At 45.1% G+C, this 16094-nt stretch overlaps 1 protein-coding gene across 1 annotated transcript; it reads left to right on the top strand.

Moving 5' to 3' along the window:
• Window positions 1-8583: 8583 nt before the first annotated feature.
• Window positions 8584-14338, top strand: LOC135536744 (synaptogyrin-3-like). The gene is made up of 4 exons (XM_064962995.1): window positions 8584-8772; window positions 10146-10380; window positions 10477-10622; window positions 12396-14338. Exons 1-4 carry the CDS (start codon window positions 8671-8673, stop codon window positions 12609-12611), a joined length of 699 nt encoding a protein of 232 aa, XP_064819067.1. The 5' UTR covers window positions 8584-8670; the 3' UTR covers window positions 12612-14338.
• The last annotated feature ends 1756 nt before the right edge of the window (window positions 14339-16094 follow it).

Genomic DNA, 16094 nt, shown 5'->3' with positions numbered 1-16094 from the left:
GGGGTACCGATACAGAGTCAATGTGGAGGCTGTATACAGGGGGTACCGGTACAGAGTCAATGTGGAGGCTATATACAGGGTGTTACGGTACAGAGTCAATGTGGAGGCTGTATACAGGGGGGACCGATACAGAGTCAATGTGGAGGCTATATACAGGGTGTTACGGTACAGAGTCAATGTGGAGGCTGTATACAGGGGGGACCGATACAGAGTCAATGTGGAGACTATATACAGGGTGTTACGGTACAGAGTCAATGTGGAGGCTATATACAGGGGGTACCGGTACAGAGTCAATGTGGAGGCTATATACAGGGGGTACCGATACAGAGTCAATGTGGAGGCTATATACAGGGGGTACCGGTACAGAGTCAATGTGGAGGCTATATACAGGGGGTACCGATACAGAGTCAATGTGGAGGCTATATACAGGGGGTACCGATACAGAGTCAATGTGGAGGCTATATACAGGGGGTACCGATACAGAGTCAATGTGGAGGCTATATACAGGGGGTACCGATACAGAGTCAATGTGGAGGCTATATACAGGGTGTTACGGTACAGAGTCAATGTGGAGGCTGTATACAGGGGGGACCGATACAGAGTCAATGTGGAGACTATATACAGGGTGTTACGGTACAGAGTCAATGTGGAGGCTATATACAGGGGGTACCGGTACAGAGTCAATGTGGAGGCTATATACAGGGGGTACCGATACAGAGTCAATGTGGAGGCTATATACAGGGGGTACCGGTACAGAGTCAATGTGGAGGCTATATACAGGGGGTACCGATACAGAGTCAATGTGGAGGCTATATACAGGGGGTACCGATACAGAGTCAATGTGGAGGCTATATACAGGGGGTACCGATACAGAGTCAATGTGGAGGCTATATACAGGGGGTACCGATACAGAGTCAATGTGGAGGCTATATACAGGGGGTACCGGTACAGAGTCAATGTTCGGGGGCTGTATACAGGGGGTACCGATACAGAGTCAATGTGGAGGCTGTATACAGGGGGGGTACTGGTACAGAGTCAATGTGGAGGCTATATACAGGGGGTACCAGTACAGAGTCAATGTGGAGGCTGTATACAGGGGGTACCGGTACAGAGTCAATGTGGAGGCTGTATACAGGGGGTACCGATACAGAGTCAATGTGGAGGCTGTATACAGGGGGTACCGGTACAGAGTCAATGTGGAGGCTATATACAGGGTGTTACGGTACAGAGTCAATGTGGAGGCTGTATACAGGGGGGACCGATACAGAGTCAATGTGGAGGCTATATACAGGGTGTTACGGTACAGAGTCAATGTGGAGGCTGTATACAGGGGGGACCGATACAGAGTCAATGTGGAGGCTATATACAGGGGGTACCGATACAGAGTCAATGTGGAGGCTGTATACAGGGGGTACCGATACAGAGTCAATGTGGAGGCTATATACAGGGGGTACCGATACAGAGTCAATGTGGAGGCTTTATACAGGGGGTACCGATACAGAGTCAATGTGGAGGCTATATACAGGGGGTACCGATACAGAGTCAATGTGGAGGCTATATACAGGGGGTACCGATACAGAGTCAATGTGGAGGCTATATACAGGGGGGACCGATACAGAGTCAATGTGGAGGCTGTATACAGGGGTACCGATACAGAGTCAATGTGGAGGCTATATACAGGGGGTACCGATACAGAGTCAATGTGGAGGCTGTATACAGGGGGTACCGATACAGAGTCAATGTGGAGGCTATATACAGGGGGTACCGATACAGAGTCAATGTGGAGGCTGTATACAGGGGGTACCGATACAGAGTCAATGTGGAGGCTATATACAGGGGGTACCGATACAGAGTCAATGTGGAGGCTGTATACAGGGGGACCGATACAGAGTCAATGTGGAGGCTATATACAGGGGGACCGATACAGAGTCAATGTGGAGGCTGTATACAGGGGGTACCGATACAGAGTCAATGTGGAGGCTATATACAGGGGGTACCGATACAGAGTCAATGTGGAGGCTGTATACAGGGGGTACCGATACAGAGTCAATGTGGAGGCTGTATACAGGGGGTACTGGTACAGAGTCAATGTGGAGGCTATATACAGGGGGTACCGGTACAGAGTCAATGTGGAGGCTATATACAGGGGATACCAGTTAGTAATGAGGCTATATACAGGGGTACCGGTACAGAGTCAATGTGGAGGCTGTATACAGGGGGTACCGATACAGAGTCAATGTGGAGGCTATATACATGGGGTACCGGTACAGAGTCAATGTGGAGGCTATATACAGGGGGGACCGGTACAGAGTCAATGTGGAGGCTGTATACAGGGGGTACCGATACAGAGTCAATGTGGAGGCTATATACAGGGGGTACCGATACAGAGTCAATGTGGAGGCTATATACAGGGGGTACCGATACAGAGTCAATGAGGAGGCTATATACAGGGGGTACCGATACAGATTCAATGTGGAGGCTATATACAGGGGGTACCGATACAGAGTCAATGAGGAGGCTATATACAGGGGGTACCGATACAGAGTCAATGTGGAGGCTATATACAGGGGGTACCGATACAGAGTCAATGTGGAGGCTGTATACAGGGGGTACCGGTACAGAGTCAATGTTCGGGGGCTGTATACAGGGGGTACCGATACAGAGTCAATGTGGAGGCTGTATACAGGGGGTACTGGTACAGAGTCAATGTGGAGGCTATATACAGGGGGTACCGATACAGAGTCAATGTGGAGGCTGTATACAGGGGGTACCGGTACAGAGTCAATGTGGAGGCTATATACAGGGTGTTACGGTACAGAGTCAATGTGGAGGCTGTATACAGGGGGGACCGATACAGAGTCAATGTGGAGGCTATATACAGGGTGTTACGGTACAGAGTCAATGTGGAGGCTGTATACAGGGGGGACCGATACAGAGTCAATGTGGAGTCTATATACAGGGTGTTACGGTACAGAGTCAATGTGGAGGCTATATACAGGGGGTACCGGTACAGAGTCAATGTGGAGGCTATATACAGGGGGTACCGATACAGAGTCAATGTGGAGGCTATATACAGGGGGTACCGGTACAGAGTCAATGTGGAGGCTATATACAGGGGGTACCGATACAGAGTCAATGTGGAGGCTATATACAGGGGGTACCGATACAGAGTCAATGTGGAGGCTATATACAGGGGGTACCGATACAGAGTCAATGTGGAGGCTATATACAGGGGGTACCGATACAGAGTCAATGTGGAGGCTATATACAGGGTGTTACGGTACAGAGTCAATGTGGAGGCTGTATACAGGGGGGACCGATACAGAGTCAATGTGGAGACTATATACAGGGTGTTACGGTACAGAGTCAATGTGGAGGCTATATACAGGGGGTACCGGTACAGAGTCAATGTGGAGGCTATATACAGGGGGTACCGATACAGAGTCAATGTGGAGGCTATATACAGGGGGTACCGGTACAGAGTCAATGTGGAGGCTATATACAGGGGGTACCGATACAGAGTCAATGTGGAGGCTATATACAGGGGGTACCGATACAGAGTCAATGTGGAGGCTATATACAGGGGGTACCGATACAGAGTCAATGTGGAGGCTATATACAGGGGGTACCGATACAGAGTCAATGTGGAGGCTATATACAGGGGGTACCGGTACAGAGTCAATGTTCGGGGGCTGTATACAGGGGGTACCGATACAGAGTCAATGTGGAGGCTGTATACAGGGGGTACTGGTACAGAGTCAATGTGGAGGCTATATACAGGGGGTACCAGTACAGAGTCAATGTGGAGGCTGTATACAGGGGGTACCGGTACAGAGTCAATGTGGAGGCTGTATACAGGGGGTACCGATACAGAGTCAATGTGGAGGCTGTATACAGGGGGTACCGGTACAGAGTCAATGTGGAGGCTATATACAGGGTGTTACGGTACAGAGTCAATGTGGAGGCTGTATACAGGGGGGACCGATACAGAGTCAATGTGGAGGCTATATACAGGGTGTTACGGTACAGAGTCAATGTGGAGGCTGTATACAGGGGGACCGATACAGAGTCAATGTGGAGGCTATATACAGGGGTACCGATACAGAGTCAATGTGGAGGCTGTATACAGGGGGTACCGATACAGAGTCAATGTGGAGGCTATATACAGGGGGTACCGATACAGAGTCAATGTGGAGGCTTTATACAGGGGGTACCGATACAGAGTCAATGTGGAGGCTATATACAGGGGGTACCGATACAGAGTCAATGTGGAGGCTATATACAGGGGGTACCGATACAGAGTCAATGTGGAGGCTATATACAGGGGGGACCGATACAGAGTCAATGTGGAGGCTGTATACAGGGGGTACCGATACAGAGTCAATGTGGAGGCTATATACAGGGGGTACCGATACAGAGTCAATGTGGAGGCTGTATACAGGGGGTACCGATACAGAGTCAATGTGGAGGCTATATACAGGGGGTACCGATACAGAGTCAATGTGGAGGCTGTATACAGGGGGTACCGATACAGAGTCAATGTGGAGGCTATATACAGGGGGTACCGATACAGAGTCAATGTGGAGGCTGTATACAGGGGGACCGATACAGAGTCAATGTGGAGGCTATATACAGGGGGACCGATACAGAGTCAATGTGGAGGCTGTATACAGGGGGTACCGATACAGAGTCAATGTGGAGGCTATATACAGGGGGTACCGATACAGAGTCAATGTGGAGGCTGTATACAGGGGGTACCGATACAGAGTCAATGTGGAGGCTGTATACAGGGGGTACTGGTACAGAGTCAATGTGGAGGCTATATACAGGGGGTACCGGTACAGAGTCAATGTGGAGGCTATATACAGGGGATACCAGTTAGTAATGAGGCTATATACAGGGGTACCGGTACAGAGTCAATGTGGAGGCTGTATACAGGGGGTACCGATACAGAGTCAATGTGGAGGCTATATACATGGGGTACCGGTACAGAGTCAATGTGGAGGCTATATACAGGGGGGACCGGTACAGAGTCAATGTGGAGGCTGTATACAGGGGGTACCGATACAGAGTCAATGTGGAGGCTATATACAGGGGGTACCGATACAGAGTCAATGTGGAGGCTATATACAGGGGGTACCGATACAGAGTCAATGAGGAGGCTATATACAGGGGGTACCGATACAGATTCAATGTGGAGGCTATATACAGGGGGTACCGATACAGAGTCAATGAGGAGGCTATATACAGGGGGTACCGATACAGAGTCAATGAGGAGGCTATATACAGGGGGTACCGATACAGAGTCAATGTGGAGGCTATATACAGGGGGTACCGATACAGAGTCAATGTGGAGGCTATATACAGGGGGTACCGATACAGAGTCAATGAGGAGGCTATATACAGGGGGTACCGATACAGAGTCAATGTGGAGGCTATATACAGGGGGTACCGGTACAGAGTCAATGTGGAGGCTATATACAATGTTCGGGGGCACTGGTTAGTTGAGGTAATTGAGGTAATATATATACACTACCGGTCAAAAGTTTTAGAACACCTCATTCAAGGGTTTTTATTTATTTTTGCATTGTAGAATAATAGTGAATTGACTACAGGACTATTGACATATGGAATCAAGTAGTGACCAAAAAAAAGAGTTAAACAAATCAAAATATATTTTATATTTGAGATTCTTCAAATAGCAGCCCTTTGCCTTGATGACAGCATTGCACACTCTTGGCATTCTCTCAACCAGCTTCATGAGGTAGTCACCTGGAATGCATTTCAATTAACAGGTGTGCTGCCTTTATTTATGGAATTTATTTCCTTAATACGTTTGAGCCAATCAGTTGTGTTGTGACTTAGTAAGTGTGGTATACAGAAGATAGCCCTCATAGCCCAGCTCAAATAAGCAATGAGAAACGACAGTCCATCTTTACTTTAAGACACGAAGGTCAGTCAAGAACTTTGAACGTTTCTTCAAGTGCAGTCGCAAAAAACGTCAAGCGCTGTGATGAAACTGGCTCTCATGAGGACTGCCACAGGAATGGAAGACCCATAGTTACCTCTGCTACAGAGGATAAGTTCATTATAGTTACCAGCTTCAGAAATTGAAGCCCAAATAAATGCTTCACAGAATTCAAGTAACAGACACATCTCAACATCAACTGTTCAGAGGAGACTGTGTGAATCAGGCCTTCATGGTTGCATTGCTGCAAAGAAACCACTACCAAAGGACACCAATAATAAGAAGAGACTTGCTTGGGCCAAGAAACACGAGCAGTGGACATTAGACCGGTAGATATTTGTCCTTTGGTCGAGTCCAAATTTGAGATTTTTGGTTCCTACCGCTTTGTCTTTGTGAGATGAGGTGTGGCAGAACGGATGATCTCTGCATGTGTGGTTCCCACCATGAAGCATGGAGGAGGAGATGTGGAGGTGCTTTGCTGGTGACGCTGTCTGTGATTTATTTTATTTTATTCAATGCACAGTTAACCAGCATGGCTACCACAGCATTCTGAAGTGATACGCCATCCCATCTGGTTTGCTCTTAGTGGGACTATCATTTCTTCAACAGGACAATGACCCAACACACCTCCAGGCTGTGTAAGGGATATTTGACCATGAAGGAGAGTGATGGAGTCCTGCATCAGATGACCTGGCCTCCACAATCCCCCGACCTCAACCAAATTGAGATGGTTTGGGATGAGTCAGACCGCAGAGTGAAGGAAAAGAGGCCAACAAGTGCTCAGCATATGTGGAAACTCCTTCAAGACTGTTGGAAAAGCATTCCAGGGAAGCTGGTTGAGAGAATGCCAAAAGTGTGCAAAGCTGCCATCAAGGCTATTTGTTGTGATGTCTTCACTATTACTATTAGAAAATAGTAACAATAAAGAAAAACCCTTGATTGAGTAAAACTGTTGACCGGTAGTGTACATGTAGGCAGAGTTAAAGTGTGTGATCTATATAGTGTATGATCTACATAGTAGATGTTAGTGTATTATCTATATAGTGTATGATCTATATAGTATATGTTAGTGTATGATCTATATAGTGTATGATCTATATAATGTATGATCTATATAGTGTATGATCTATATAGTGTATGATCTATATAGTGTATGATCTACATAATGTTTAATCTACATAGTGTATGATCTATATAGTAGATGTTAGTGTATGATCTATATAGTGTATGATCTATATAGTGTATGATCTATATAATGTTTAATCTACTTAGTGTATGATCTATATAGTGTTTGATCTATATAGTGTATGATCTTTATAGTGTATGATCTATTTAGTAGATGTTAGTTTATTATCTATATAGTGTATGATCTATACAGTAGATGTTAGTGTATGATCTATATAGTAGATGTTAGTTTATTATCTATATAGTGTATGATCTATATAGAAGATGTTAGTGTATGATCTATATAGTAGATGTTAGTGTATGATCTATATAGTGTATGATCTTAATAGTGTATAATCTATATAGTGTGTGATCTGTATAGTGTATACTTTATATAGTGTATGATCTATATAGTAGATGTTAGTGTGTGATCTATATAGAGTATGATCTATAAATTAGATGTTAGTGTATGATCTATATATTGTATGATCTATATAGTAGATGTTAGTGTATGATCTTTACTGTAAATGTTAGTGTATGATATATATAGTAGATGTTAGTGTATGATCTATATAGTGTATGATCTATATAGTGTATGATCTATATAGTAGATGTTAGTGTATGATCTATATAGGTTACGATCTATATAGTAGATGTTAGTGTATGATATATTTAATAGATGTTAGTGTATGAACTATATAGTGTATGATCTATGTAGTAGATGTTAGTGTGTGATCTATATAGTGTATGATCTATATAGTAGATGTTAGTGTATGATCTACAGTATATTGTAGATGTTAGTGTATGATCTATATAGTGTATGCTCTATATAGTAGATGTTAGTGTATGATCTATATAGTAGATGTTAGTGTATGATATATTTAATAGATGTTAGTGTATGAACTATATAGTGTATGATCTATATAGTAGATGTTAGTGTGTGATCTATATAGTGTATGATCTATATAGTAGATGTTAGTGTATGATCTACAGTATATTGTAGATGTTAGTGTATGATCTATATAATAGATGTTAGTGTATGATCTATATAGTGTATGATCTATATAGTGTATGATCTATATAGTAGATGTTAGTGTATGATCTATATAGTGTATGGTCTATATAGTAGATGTTAGTGTATGATCTATATAGTAGATGTTAGTGTATGATCTATCTATGATCCGTTGATGTCTGTCTTCTGGGCAATTATACCTGTCAGTCTGAGTCCTACAGCTCCTCAACAGATGTGTAGTCAAGACCTCCTATAGCTCAACAGATGTGTAGTCGAGACCTCCTTCCTCCTATACCTCCAACAGATGTGTAGTCTAGACCTCCTACCTCCTCAACAGTAGATGCTACTGCTGTTTTCATGCCACAGCAGCCCTGTGCGTGTTCCCGCTTCGTCGAGCACGCCCCGCCCAGTAGCAGCGTGCACATCGTGTGCGCGCAGGACCCTTCCCTACACTACAAGACAGTACCAAACCCAGCCTGGAGCCTGACGCAAGGTAGCGCACCCAGAGAACAGAGAGAGAGAGAAGATGGACGGAGTGGGATCGTTCGGAGCGGGCCTGGCGGGTGCTGCCTTCGACCCGGTTTCCTTCATCAAGCAGCCGACCACCATCCTCAGGGTCCTGTCCTGGGTAAGAGACCGACAACGGGGTCTGTCGGGGCGTCCTCCCTCGGCCTGCCGCTCGGTGGCGAGTGATCGCTCCGTAGAGCGCCGCAGATAAGAGTCTGGAAACGGCAGTAGGCTTATAGATGGACGGGGTCCAGGGGAGAGGAGGCTGTCGAAGAACGGTCCATCCTGTTCAGATACACAGATATGTACCATGTTTTAGAACCTCCGGTCGTTTTATAAAACAGATTTGTAAAGAATGTCAACAAATGAATGTGGCCTTAAAATGTATTGAATTAGGTAGCTAGGCTTCAGATGATAACTAGAATGTTGCGTTGAGAGAAACGTATCTTTGTGATGTCTATCTGTAGGCCTTAAGCAGGTCTATAGTGTTATTATTATATTTCGTGTGTATATAGGCTGTGGGTTTGTGATATGGAACATTCCACCACTCCTCGGGAGGGGACCGTAGAGTGGCCTCGCATCCTCTCTCTCTCTATTGGCCAGTGTGGATCATTCTCCGCGTGTTAGGACCCCGGGTGGTTTGTCGTTATAGTGACCGGATAGTTCCACTACAGAGTGATGATATATAGACATGTTAATACCCCGGGTGGTTTGTCGTTATAGTGACCGGATAGTTCTACTACAGAGTGATGATCTACAGTGTGTGCTAATACCCCGGGTGGATCTACAGCGATCTATCTGCCTTGGAAAAGGATGTGTCCCCTTTCTGATTTTCTCTATTTGTGAATATTTTTTAAACTGAACGTTATCAGGTGTTCAAACAAAACCTAATATGAGATAAAGGGGAACCTGCGTTTACAAATAACAAATAAATGTTATATGTATTTAATTTAATTAATACATTAAATAAGTCTGCACTTTTGGTTCACACAGGTGTACCCCTCTCCTCCCCTCTCCTCCTCAGGTATTCTCCCTGGTGGTGTTTGCCTCTATAGTGAATGAGGGCTATGTGAACCTGGGTAGTGAACGTCTCTTCTCCCCCTCCCCTCCCCCCCCCTCCCCTCCCCTCCCCTCCCCTCTCCTCTTCAGGTATTCTCCCTGGTGGTGTTTGCCTCTATAGTGAATGAGGGCTATGTGAACCTGGGTAGTGAACATCTCTTCTCCCCCTCCCCTCTCCTCCCCTCCCCTCCCCTCTCCTCTCCTCCCCTCTTCTCTTCAGGTATTCTCCCTGGTGGTGTTTGCCTCTATAGTGAATGAGGGCTATGTGAACCTGGGTAGTGAACGTCTCTTCTCCCCCTCCCCTCCCCTCTCCTCCCCTCTCCTCTTCAGGTATTCTCCCTGGTGGTGTTTGCCTCTATAGTGAATGAGGGCTATGTGAACCTGGGTAGTGAACGTCTCTTCTCCCCCTCCCCTCTCCTCCCCTCTTCTCTTCAGGTATTCTCCCTGGTGGTGTTTGCCTCTATAGTGAATGAGGGCTATGTGAACCTGGGTAGTGAACGTCTCCACTGCGTGTTCAATAAGAACGCGGATGCGTGTAACTACGGAGTGTTCTGTGGTTTGGTGGGCTTGTTGCTGTGCTCCTTCTTCTTCCTGTTGGATGTGAAGTTTCAACAGATCAGCTCTATTAAGGACAGGAAGAAGGCTGTGATGCTGGAGGTGGGGGTTTCAGGTAGGCTAAAACACACAGACGGACACTTTATTTCAATGTGTATGCTGTGATTGGTTGGCTGTCCTCTGACTGTGTGCTGTGATTGGTGGTTTTCAGGTTTCTGGACGTTCCTGTGGTTTGTGAGTTTCTGTTTCCTGGCCAATCAGTGGTCTAGGACCGCCCCTGAGGACCTGCCACTCAACCAGGGGGCTGACGCAGCCAGGGCATCTATCGCCTTCTCATTCTTTTCCATCCTCACTTGGGTACACACACACACACACACACACACACACACACACACACACACACACACACACACCCTATAGCTGCTCCAGGGGCACTGCACTGTGGCATTGTACTTCTCCTTCTCCTCCTACTCCTCTTCCTTCTCCTCCTCTCCTCATCCTCCTCTTCTTCCTTCTCCTCTTCCTTCTCCTCTTAATTCTTCTGCTCCTCCTCTCCTTCTCCTCCTACTCTTCCTTCTCCTCCTCTTCTTCCTTCTCCTCCTCCTCTTCATTATTCTTCTCTTCTCCTCTTCTTCCTTCTCCTCCTCATTCTTCTCCTTCTCATTCTTCTCCTTCTCATTCTTCTCCTTCTCCTCTTAATTCTTCTACTCCTCCTCTTCATTCTTCTTCTCTTCCTCCCTCCTCCTCTTCATTCTTCTTCACCTCCTTCTCCTCCTCCTCCTCATTCTTCTCCTCCTCTTCATTCTTCTTCTTCTCCTCCTCCTCCTCCTCTTCATTCTTCTTCTCCTCCTCCTCTTCATTCTTCTTCACCTCCTTCTTTTCCTCCTCCTTCTCCTCCTCCTCTTCATTCTTCTTCTCCTCCTCCTCCTCCTCCTCTTCATTCTTCTTCTCCTCCTCCTTTTCATTCTTCTTCTCCTCCTCCTCCTCCTCCTCTTTATTCTTCTTCTCCTCCTCCTCCTCTTTATTCTTCTCCTCCTCCTCCTCTTCATTCTTCTCCTCCTCCTCCTCCTCTTCATTCTTCTTCACCTCCTTCTTCTCCTCCTCCTCCTCCTCTTCATTCTTCTTCACCTCCTTCTCCTCCTCATTCTTCTCCTCCTCATTCTTCTCCTCCTCCTCTTCATTCTTCTCCTCCTCCTCCTCCTCTTCATTCTTCTCCTCCTCTTCATTCTTCTTCTCCTCCTCTTCATTCTTCTCCTCCTCATTCTTCTCCTCCTCCTCTTCATTCTTCTTCTCCTCCTCCTCATTCTTCTTCTCCTCCTCCTCCTCTTCATTCTTCTTCTCCTTCTTCTCCTCCTCTTCATTCTTCTTCTCCTCCTCCTCCTCTTCATTCTTCTTCTCCTCCTCCTTCTCTTCATTCTTCTTCTCCTCCTCCTCCTCCTCTTCATTCTTCTTCTCCTCCTCCTCCTCTTCATTCTTCTTCTCCTCCTCTTCATTCTTCTTCTCCTCCTCCTCCTCCTTCTCTTCATTCTTCTTCTCCTCCTCCTCCTCTTCATTCTTCTTCTCCTCCTCTTCATTCTTCTCCTCCTCCTCCTTCTCTTCATTCTTCTTCTCCTCCTCCTCCTCCTCTTCATTCTTTTCCTCCTCCTCCTTCTCTTCATTCTTCTTCTCCTCCTCCTCCTCTTCATTCTTCTTCTCCTCCTCCTCCTCCTCATTCTTCTTCTCCTCCTCCTCCTCATCATTCTTCTCCTCCTCCTCTTCATTCTTCTTCTCCTTCTTCTCCTCCTCTTCATTCTTCTTCTCCTCCTCCTTCTCTTCATTCTTCTTCTCCTCCTCCTCCTCTTCATTCTTCTTCTCCTCCTCCTCCTCCTTCTCTTCATTCTTCTTCTCCTCCTCCTCCTCTTCATTCTTCTTCTCCTCCTCTTCATTCTTCTCCTCCTCCTCCTTCTCTTCATTCTTCTTCTCCTCCTCCTCCTCCTCTTCATTCTTTTCCTCCTCCTCCTCCTCTTCATTCTTCTTCTTCTCCTCATTCTTCTTCTCCTCCTCATTCTTCTCCTCCTCCTCCTCCTCCTCCTCCTCATTCTTCTTCTCCTCCTCCTCCTCCTCCTCTCCTTGTTCTTCTTCTCCCTCCAGGCTGGTCTGACGGTGCGTGCAGTCCAGAAATATCTCCTGGGAACAGACATGACCCTCTTCACCACCGACCATCTGGACGGAGTCGTGCCGGTAACACCATACCCCCCCACCACCACCACCGGGGGCACCATCGAGCCCAGCGACAACTACCAGAGCCCCCCGTTCACAGAGGGGCTGGAAGCCCCTGCCCCCACATACCAGGTCCCCATATACTAGTCCCTCCCTGTCCCCCTAGTCCCTCCCTGTCCTCATATACTAGTCCCTCCCTAGTCCCCAACTCCCTGTCCCCACATACCAGGTCCTATCCACTAGAGAACAAAGTGCTGAAAGCGCTGAAGGGGACCTAGTTACATGTACAGTCCCTCCATGGTAATGTTTTTAAGAGGATGTTCTGTTCTTGGGTTCGGTGTTACCTGCATGTTCTGTAAGACTGACTAAGTGCCAAACTGTCTTGTGTGTCTGACAGTGACTGTAGATAGTAACTTTCACCACTATGATGTTAACGTGACCAAGTGCAATATCTCCCTCCACCCAGTAGCCACTCTGCCGACCAGTCATACACTATTCCCTATGTAGTGCATCAATGATGGCCAGCTGAGCCTTTACCACCAGTGCACTTTGTAAGGTAATAGTGGTTTCAGATGCCCCCTAAACTAATGTGTGCAAACATCACAGAAGATTCTGGCTTGTTTATGTTTACATTCTAGAAGTGGTTTGTTTACATTTAGAAGCTATTTATTTACCTTTTAGAAGCGGTTTGTTTACATTCTAGAAGCTGTTTGTTTACGTTCTAGAATCTTTTTATGTTTCTTTTCTAGAAGCTGTTTGTTTACATTCTAGAAGCCGTTTGTTTACGTTCTAGAATCTTTTTATGTTTCTTTTCTAGAAGCTGTTGGTTTCATTCTAGAAGCTGTTTGTTTACTGTTCTAGAAGCTGTTTTTATGTTCTAGAATATTTTTATGTTTCTTTTCTAGAAGCTGTTTGTCATTCTGGAAGCTGCCAAACTGCCCTGCTAGTTGTCTTCCTTCACAGAGCATCAGCCAGTCAGCTACCCAGAGATAAACTAGACATACCATGATGGCTCTTTATTACTGTATATACCCTGGGTCTGGGTCTCTCTAAATCTGCTCAGTGGAATACAACCGTGCCCATTGTTATCATGGCGACAACACACCCACACACACACTCACTAGTGGACCTCACTGCCCAGTGTGTGTGTGTGTGTGTGTGTGTGGTATTTGTTGTTTCAGGTCTGAAGAAAAAGAAAGACAAGTAAAGCGTTCTTCTGTTGGTGGTGTTCCGGAACAGAGGTGTTCCGGAACTGTCTGTCTCACCATCTTGTACAGTGTCTCTAGGTGAAGCCTAGACATTACATGTCACTGTCTGTATTGACAGTCATATTACATATTATATTACAATTCAAGAGGTTTTGTGTTTGTTGATATAACAGTCAACAGATGAAATAATGCTGAATATAACTGACCTCCAGAAAGTCTAGTCTGTGGTGCCATCTGCTCCTTGTAACACTAGCGCGTGTAACAGCGCCCTCTAGCTGCCGAGGGACTAGAGCTTTTAAAGGCCCAATGCTGCAGCTCTTTTTTTATCTGAATATCAAATCGTTTCTGACGAATTAGTACATTTCTGTGATTCTTTTAGACAATTTAAATTGAAAATAAATAAATAAAATAGCTTCTTAGCAAAGAGTAATATCTCAAGCAAGAATTTTGCTAGGACTGTCGGAGTGGTGAGGGGGAAACTAGCTGTTATTGGCAGAGAGATTTCGAGCTCTTATTGGTCTATTAACTAATTAACCGCCTGGTTACGTCACCAGGCAGGCCAAAACTCCATCCCACCAAAACAGACTGAAATTTCAGACGGTCGTTTCAAACAGCATTATGAATTTCACAGTATTATTCCAGCATCATAGCGTGGAAATATATCAAACACAGGAAAGTTGACTGCCTTGGCCCTTTAAAATAAGTTTAAAAGTGATGAATGTAATATTGTGTGGGCAAAATGTTCTGTTGAATTCTGTGTAATTGTGAATTGTGATTTAAAGAGCCGTTTGTTTTGATTTTAAAATTCATTTGATCTGAATTGATATGGAAAAACGTGGATTTACCCCTAAAAAAACCTTAAAGGTTGAATAAATTGACTTACACATAGGACCTACAGTATAACGAAGGGAGTTCTATGTTCAGATAAAGAGGATGTTTCAAGTATGTAGATCAGGGACGGGCAACTCAAGGATGGCCAATATACAGTACCAGTCAAAAGGTTGGACACACCTACTCATTCCAGGGTTTTTATTTATTTGCATTACTATTTTCTACATTGTAGAATAATAGTGAAGACATCAAAACGATTAAATAATCCCTATTAATGTAGAATGTCCTTTGGGTCTAATAGACCTATTAAGGATTAATCGTATAACTTTTAAAATGTATTCCCTTTTAAATGTGTTATAAACACAACCAGTCGTGTTTTCAGCTGATTGTCAAATAATCACTTCCCTAAAGGTGCTCCTGTTGGCATGTTTGTCCACTGTGCGCCGGTCGTTTGATGAATGGAAAGAGATCTGTTACAAAATAAACGAGAAGTGAAATGACATTCAGTGATTGTTAATGGTAAACATTAGGCTTGTAGTCTGAATTGATGCGTCCGCTGCTGTAAGAGCGCGTCGCAGTCTGTCTCTCTGCCTTGGTAGAAATGTTGTCGAACGCAATTTGGAGGGAATACTGCCCGTTTTAACGTCAATCCGCTCATTGTCATGCAGTAATGTTAATCCTTAAGAGTTTAGTGCGTCAATCTCAGTGAGATAATACAAAAATCCCCACCTAAACGTGTCAGTTTAAAGATAGAGATGGTTATTTTTGCCTGGGCTCAATGCACCGCAACCTCCTGCCGGGATTCCGCATCAACGGTGGAAGGTGGTCGAGCTAAAGCAGTGTTTGACAGAACACGAGACATCCCGAAAATCAGAGAACCGTTTGGGCTTCTCCGTTTAGCTCTACGAACCCCACAAGTGTCATAGGACTCCTCTGAAGGTAACCAGGTACCGGTACAAAAACAATCAATAAATGGAAGTATGGAGGTAGTTTTTGTTAAATATGTCCAAAAAACTACAATATTGCCTGATCTTATATCTCCTAGATATACAGAACCAATCAAACGTTTGGACACACCTACTCATTCAATTATGTTTTATTTTTTTAAACTGTTTTCTACATTGTAGAATAATAGTGAAGATGTCAACTATGAAACAACACATGGAATCATGTCGTAACCAAGAAAGTGTTAAACAAATCAAAATATATTTAAAATTTGAGATTCTTCAAAGTAGCCACCCTTTGCCTTGATGACAGCTTTGCACACTCTTGGCATTCTCTCAACCAGCTTCACCTGGAATGCTTTTCCAACATTCTTGAAGGAGTTCCCACATATGCTGAGCACTTGTTGGCTGCTTTTCCATCACTCTGCGATCCAACTCATCCCAAACCATCTCAATTGGGATGAGGTCAGGTGATTGCGGAGGCCAGGTCATCTGATGCAGCACTTCATCACTCTCCTTCATCAAATTGCCCTTACCCAGCCTGGAGGTGTGTTGGGTCACTGTCCTGTTGAGAAATCAATGATAATTCCACTAAGCCCAAACCAGATGGGACGGTGTATCGCTGCAGAATGCTGTGGTAGCCATGC

The sequence above is a fragment of the Oncorhynchus masou genome, unplaced genomic scaffold (genome assembly GCF_036934945.1).
Source record: "Oncorhynchus masou masou isolate Uvic2021 unplaced genomic scaffold, UVic_Omas_1.1 unplaced_scaffold_659, whole genome shotgun sequence".
NCBI lineage: Eukaryota > Metazoa > Chordata > Actinopteri > Salmoniformes > Salmonidae > Oncorhynchus > Oncorhynchus masou.
Note: the sequence above shows the minus strand (reverse complement) of the source record. Positions and strands in the feature narration are given on the sequence as shown.

Bases quoted from the DNA above. Each gene is read 5' to 3' on its own strand.
- LOC135536744 (XM_064962995.1), top strand. From the start codon at position 8,671: ATGGACGGAGTGGGATCGTTCGGAGCGGGCCTGGCGGGTGCTGCCTTC. The intron at 8,773-10,145 runs GTAAGAGACCGA...TCTTCTCTTCAG, and splicing joins TCCTCAGGGTCCTGTCCTGG to GTATTCTCCCTGGTGGTGTT. The intron at 10,623-12,395 runs GTACACACACAC...TTCTCCCTCCAG, and splicing joins TCTTTTCCATCCTCACTTGG to GCTGGTCTGACGGTGCGTGC.